General features: G+C 34.6%; 1 protein-coding gene and 1 pseudogene across 1 annotated transcript; one reads left to right on the top strand and one right to left on the bottom strand.

Moving 5' to 3' along the window:
• Positions 1–1,532, bottom strand: LOC117926435 (anthocyanidin 3-O-glucosyltransferase 2-like). Its single transcript, XM_034845534.1, has one exon. The coding sequence runs from the start codon at positions 1,487–1,489 to the stop codon at positions 71–73; it is 1,419 nt and encodes a 472-aa protein (XP_034701425.1). The 5' UTR covers positions 1,490–1,532; the 3' UTR covers positions 1–70.
• A 4,780-nt stretch (positions 1,533–6,312) lies between these two features.
• Positions 6,313–7,016, top strand: part of LOC117925940 — a 6,679-nt pseudogene continuing 5,975 nt past the window's right edge.

The following is a 7,016-nucleotide window of genomic DNA, read 5'->3' as shown; positions in this document are numbered from 1 at the left end:
TCAATGAAATTACTTGGGCATTGAAATACATCACATGATAAACTAACAATCCGATACATTACGTATCACTTTATTGCTCGCATGGAATGTTGGCCATCATGTCTTCAATAAAATGGCCTAAAGAAAAGTGTGAAGATCCACCATCTATCACGACTTTTCTACTTATTTTTTGCATTTCTTTCTTCTTCTTCCTCACTTCACTGTTAATATTCATTAGGTTTCTTAATCCATTTTCAACCTCACATGCACTTACAATATAACCACTATTCATATTGTAATCTATTTTAATTTCTTCTGCTAATCCTAAATCTTTTATCATTTGAAAAGCATTGATTTGTTGTTCTCCATACATTGGCCATGTTGCTACTGGAACACCGTACCATATGCTTTCTATTAGGGAGTTCCATCCACAATGAGATACAAATCCTCCAACAGCTGAGTGGGCTAAAACTGCTACTTGTGGAGCCCAGCCAATCACCTTTCCAATTCTAGCCGTCCGATGTAAAAATCCTTCTGGTAGAACTTCCTCAATATTTTCGTAGTCGCTTGGAAGTTCCATTTTACCCTTTAGGGGAGGTTGGCGAAGGGACCACAAGAAGCGATGCCCACTGTGGTCCAACCCATGTGCTATCTCCTTGATCTGATCCGCACCAAAGCTTCCCATGCTCCCGAAGCATAGGAAAACCACAGACGATGGAGGCTGATCATCAAGCCAGCTCATGATGGCACTAGCATTTTGTTGATCCTCACCAAATCCCATTCTAGTGTTGAGAATGGGTCCAACGGGATACACTGGCGGTACTGTACTGCCAGAAAATGATTGAATAGCATGTGATTCAAGCTCAATAAATGTATTTGCCATAATACCCTTGACTTGTCTGAATCTCCGCATGTGATACAGAGGCAACTCTGCCCCATTGACTTCCTTGTCAAACATCACAGAAGGAAAGACCTTGCCTGGAACCGAGTTAGCATAACTCGGAACCTCCAACTCAGCATTCGAGTCCTTGAACTCATCGAGATTCAAGCCCTCGTAATCATGGAGGAACTGAAGATGCAACAGGAAGCCAAGAAAAGCAGCGCTGGAAGGGAAGAAGAGATAGGAGGGCACCCCAAACTCATCGGCCAAATCAATCATGTGGGTGCAGCACATATCAATAACGAACCCAGCAAGCCGAACCGAGTTGGAGCGAGTGAGCTCGTGGACAGCGTCTCTGACAAGTGGTATGCTAGCTTTGACGAATTCAGAGAGGAAGGGATCACTCATCGCTTCGGAGCTGACCTCTACAGGAGGAAGTGTGACGAAACGTATGGAATAAGAATCAGAGTCCTTGGTCATACTATCAAGGAACTCAAACGGAATGTTCATGATGAAGATTGTGATTGAGAATCGGCGGTCTCGCTGAGCAAGCAGCTTTGCAATCTCCACAGTAGGCCCAAGGTGGCCCATGATAGGAAACGGGATGAAGATAAGCTCATTTTGCTTCATCACTAGCTAGCAGTCACTGCAAAGAGAGAAAAATATTGGATGTTTTGAGGGCTTTGTGGTGGAGTGACACTTATACTTGTGGCTGAAGGGGTTATAAATGGCTCTTCATAACGCCTCAATAGTCTTGGAGGGCGAGAAACCGATGTCATGGCTTTGCTGGCTCAATCTATTTTCTTTTAGTTGTCGTTTTTGCACGATTTGCTGTTTGTAACAGTGGGTGGTTGTAGATTCCTGTCGTTTTAATAGAAAAGAAACAATAAAATTATGATTCATATTCCCTCAAGGAAGGGTCCAAATATGCTACGCTACTTTTCACATAAATTCCTTTGAGAGAGGCCAAAATTTGTGAAGGTGACCTTTATAGGTTCAAAGTCGTAAATAGATATGTTAAATGAATAAAAATATCTTTTATTTTATTTTATTTATTTATTTTTAAAATGCTTTTAACATAAATGGATGAAAAAAAGTTTGATGAATGATATTTTTATTCAAAAAGGCTGGTATTTTCATATTTTTTTTTTAAAAAAGGAAAAGCATTCTTCAAATTGGAGATTATTTTAATCAAATCTCTCCGATTCTTTTGTTTTTGGTATGGTTTTTCAATTATAAAACAAAACAAAAAGTGTTATGTTGATGACAAACGCACATTCGAGGGCATTTCTCACAATTTTTTTTTATATACATAAATAAAATATATTAAAGCAATGACTTTGAGATCTACTCAAATTGATTCAATTATTATATTGGTTAATCATTAAGATTTAATTATTCATTTATATTAGTATTGAGAGAATTTATACTAGTCATAATGATCTAAGATATATTCATCATATAAGAATACAAGATATACCGGAAAAAAGACTTGCAGAGATTATCTCAACATTTATAGATGTAAAAACAAGTCTATCGATTGCAACAAAAATTCATTAAATATAAAAGAATCGTGCATAGTTTATTTGACACAGATACTTCTTTCATCGAGTCTTCTATCGATCAACACCTACATGTATCTTTCATGTTTACAATGCAATAGCTTCTCATGCTCTTTGGATCACCTGAAAACCATATTGAGGTTTGGGAGCTCGAATTTTCAACATTTGCCTTTCATCTTTAAAAGGATTTTTAAGATTTTTAAAACTTGATTTTCTAAAATATTGGAATTAGGAAAACAATAATTATCTAGTAGATTATTTTATTTCACACCCTAAAATGAAAATTTCAAATCTTTCCATACCCAAACCTTAAGCATTTTACTTGTACCAAATTTGAAAACCTAATTTAGAAAAATAAGAAATTAAAATCATTAATTTTTGAAAAAAAAAAAGTGGACAAAAGTACCTAGGGCATTTAAGTTACAACTAAATTATTTTTTCATAACATAATTGTACCCGTTTTAATTTCAAAATCAAAACACAAGTATACCTAAGTTTGAAATTTTGTGTCTTGAACTCGTATAAGGATCATTGTAGTGAAGTAATCTCAAACTATTAATCTTAGGAGCAAATTTTCCAAGCCATTGTAATACACTAAAAAAGTTTATGCCATATAAAAATAAATATAAAAAGATAATTTATGTAAGAAAATCGAAATTTTTTTTGAAAAGTCAATAACATCATATCAATACCTTGTAAAACTCAAATCTAGATCATTTAAAGTGTTTAATAAAACTTACATCATTGGATAAAAGTAGACATATGGGAAACCAAATTACAAACAACTCAATATAAGGTATTAAATAATGGAATCAAAGTATAAAAGAATAAAATTAAAGTATAATGTAACAGATCACATAAGAGATACAAAGTAATGAGATTAAAAACTTACATGCTTTGTTAGATAGTATAGATAAATTAAGTTACAAATATTCGCTTGGATTATTATAAAATCAATGTACCACATAAATGAATATCATATTTATAACTCTTAACATAACAATTTATGTCCTATACGTAGGATGCTATGGATCCAGTCTACATTTCCAATACAAACATTTCAATGGAGTGGCAAGCATTTTCTTTCATTTAATTATGACATTATTGTAATACATGAATGTGCTAGTAGTAAATATTATTTAAAATAACACTACAAGAAAGTCAGTTTTGGTTGCGGCCATTGGCCTCAACTAAAAGGAAGATTTAGTGCAACTATATAGGTGTAAACAAAATGAGCCACAACAAGGCATGGCCACAGGGGGGTGTAGAGAAATGCTATGGATGCGGTCATATACAAGAGTATGACTAAATATTATGGTTGTAGTTTCATTCTGGCCGCAACCAAAGGTAGTGTATAGTTAGGGCTAAATATGGCTGCAGCTATAAGGTGGGAAAATGTATAAAAAAAAATTTAGGTTAATGCTTAGTGTTGATTGCAACTATAATTCTGGTATGGAGAAGGGAATGATTTGGTTGCTACTATAGGTCTTGCTATGGATGGGGCCTTTTCTTGGCTGATACTATAAGTCTTGCTATGGATGGGGCCTTTTCTTGGCCGCTACTACAGGTCTTACTATAGGTCTTGGTTTCAGCTTAATGATGGTGAAATTTTATTTATTTTACTCATTTAAATTTCAGCCTATGATATGGAGAACAAGTGTAGTTTGACAGGAAATTTAAAAATCTGGGATTACCTGTTATTATATAAACCTGTTATTATATAAAATGGTGGCCAAACAAATTTATATGTTTTCTGCTATCAGTGAAATCTGCTATAAGATGGTGTGCTGAATAAATTTATATGGTGGCTAAATACATTTAAAAATTTATATGTTTATGAACCCAGTACATGTCATGTTATCAATGAGAGATCTGCTATACCCATTATTGCATTCTTTAAAATGTTTTCTGCTAATGTTTTTAAGCGTCACACATACCCAAACATAAATCCTAACATGTTTGCTCTAACAACGCATTAAATAGAGGAAAAGTACCAAAGTATATCAAGTTACCTTAGTAAGCAAAATCACAACATAAAAATATTGTTAAATGAGTATTGCCAAATTCACTAAACAGTCTCTCTGAAATGCACTACATTACCAGAATTTCAACCATTCAATGTCAAACAATTCCAAAATCACAAGTTCATCATTAAGACTACACAACCAACTTGACTTCAATCGTCATGCCAAACACAAATCACCGATTCAATCTCCAGAAACTGCAAGAGTCCAAGAAACCAAAACTCTCAGTAATAAAAAAATAAATAAATAAACAAAAGCAAGCACAAGCCACTGCATATCATTCAGAAATAGGGGAAAACAGAGCAACCCACCTAAGAATTCATCCAAAGCTAGAAAATTATCAAAGTATTTCAGCCTAAACCTAAAAAATCAAAACACCCATTTAACTCCCCAAATCTCCAAACATTCATGTTCATTTGTATGGGATCATTTTCACTCACTAATGATGGTACATTGATGAGAATCAACAAGCATTCAAGGATCCATTGCATCTTCCAGTTGGGCCTATTACTAAAGCAAGATCTAAGAAGATCAAAGAAGCACTTAATGGGTTAATTCAAGAGATTTGGGCTGATTCTAACACAGGACATTCCAAGTTTGGCCCAAAGGAAGATGAAGGTGTAACAAATTTAATCCAAGCTATTGAGGACTAATCTGGCTTGATTGGGCGTGATTTATGGCATGGATTAATGACTGATTGACTTTTCAACTTCATATAAGTTATTTCCTATTCTAGAGCTTCTAAATTCAAGCCAAATCTACCTTAATTTTAGGCTTTTATTATTTAGAATGTTTTTTAGCTATTTTCTTAGTTTGGATCTTTTAATTTTAGACCAAATCAACCTTTATTTAGGGTTTTAATATTTAGTACATTTTTTAGTTTAGGGTTTTAATATTTAGTAAGTTTTTTTCATGACATATAAATAGCACTCACTTATTGTAATAGAAGATAATTTTTATTGAATAAAAAAATCAGAAAATGTGAGGCTTTGCTCTTTTTTTGGTTCTTCAAAAACTGTGAACTTATCAGGGATTCTTCCTTGTGGCGTTCAAACCTTATACCTTCGGTTCGTGATTCCATTGTAATCATTGGGTCAAGGTCTGTTACTTATACTTTTGGTTCGCGTTTCACTTATAAACGTTGGGTCAGGGTTCTATAAAAAATCTGTATTTTAGCTTTCTTGGGCGATTATTCCAATACTATTTGTTGGGTCTCAAATCTTGTCGATTGAGGTTCGCATCATTTGGTATCAGAGCACAGGTTCTAAAATTAGTTTTCTATCCCTTTATCTTTTGTTTCCTGTTATCATCCTATCTTGTTCCTTTTGTGTTCTTTATTCGTTGTTCTTATTTTTTTGACGTGCACGAGGTTAAAATCGTGCACCAAGCTCCAAAAAAAAAAAAAAAAAAAAAGAAAAAAAAAGAAAAACTTTAGAAAAGAAATAGAAAACAGCAAAAAAAAAATTAAAAATTATTGAGTGTAATTTCAATTCTCTCAAATCAAAATATTATTTTCTTTTGTCTTCTTCCTTTGATTTAGTGTTTTTGTCATATTTTCTTACCATTGGTATTAGTTTAGATACTATAAGTTGAATTTCTTGATTAAGTTTATTAGTTTAAGCAGAACTAAAAAGGGGAAGCTACGAGTGGAAAAAGGCAAGAGAGTGTGAGACTAATATAGGGAAAAAACCAATTTAATAGTGAAACACGAGTGTGAGTGTAAACACGTAAGGGAGTGTTGTGAGGAATTATTTCTAACATTTTTTTGTAGTTTCAAAATATGTCTTCCAGGGGCGAAACATCAAATAAGGAAGGAGGAGAGGAGTCATCTCTCATGTTGCAGGCTATACAACAATAGTTTGAACGCATGAACGTGGTGTTTAATGATATTCGAGATCGGATGGATAGGCAAGACGTTGTTATCGCTTCTTTGCAAGAGGAGCGTACCCAAAGAGCCCCTAATGCTAGAAGGCAAGGAAAGCGTGCACGTGTTGATGATTCTGATGACTACCATGAGGATGAGTTTGAAGATGAAGAGGATCAAGCTTCATTGAACCATGAGGGCAGGTTTGCGCTAAGGGGCGAATGGCGTGGTAGAGGTTTCCGAAGAGCTCCAAGATGGCAAGATGGGATTGATAGAAGCCTAGGAAACATCAAAATGAAGATACCATCATTCCAAGGGAAAAATGATCCGGAAGTGTACTTGGAGTGGGAAAAGAAGGTGGAGTTCATCTTTGAGTGCCATAACTACTCCAAAGAGAAAAATGTAAAACTAGCCGTGATTGAGTTTACTGACTATGCTATTATATGGTGGGATCAACTTGTGATGAACAGAAGAATAAACTATGAGAGGCCTATTGAGACATGAGAGGAAATGAAAGCCACCATAAGGAGGCGGTTTGTCCCTAGTCACTACTATAGGGACTTGTATAAGAAATTATAGAGTCTTACTCAAGGCTATAGGAGCGTGGATGACTATCACATGGAGATGGGGATTGCCATGATTCGGGATAATGTAGAGGAGGATAGAGAAGCTACTATGGCAAGGTTTCTGAATGGGTTGAATCGGGA

The sequence above is a fragment of the Vitis riparia genome, chromosome 12, assembly GCF_004353265.1.
Source record: "Vitis riparia cultivar Riparia Gloire de Montpellier isolate 1030 chromosome 12, EGFV_Vit.rip_1.0, whole genome shotgun sequence".
Taxonomy (NCBI): domain Eukaryota; kingdom Viridiplantae; phylum Streptophyta; class Magnoliopsida; order Vitales; family Vitaceae; genus Vitis; species Vitis riparia.
Note: the sequence above shows the minus strand (reverse complement) of the source record. Positions and strands in the feature narration are given on the sequence as shown.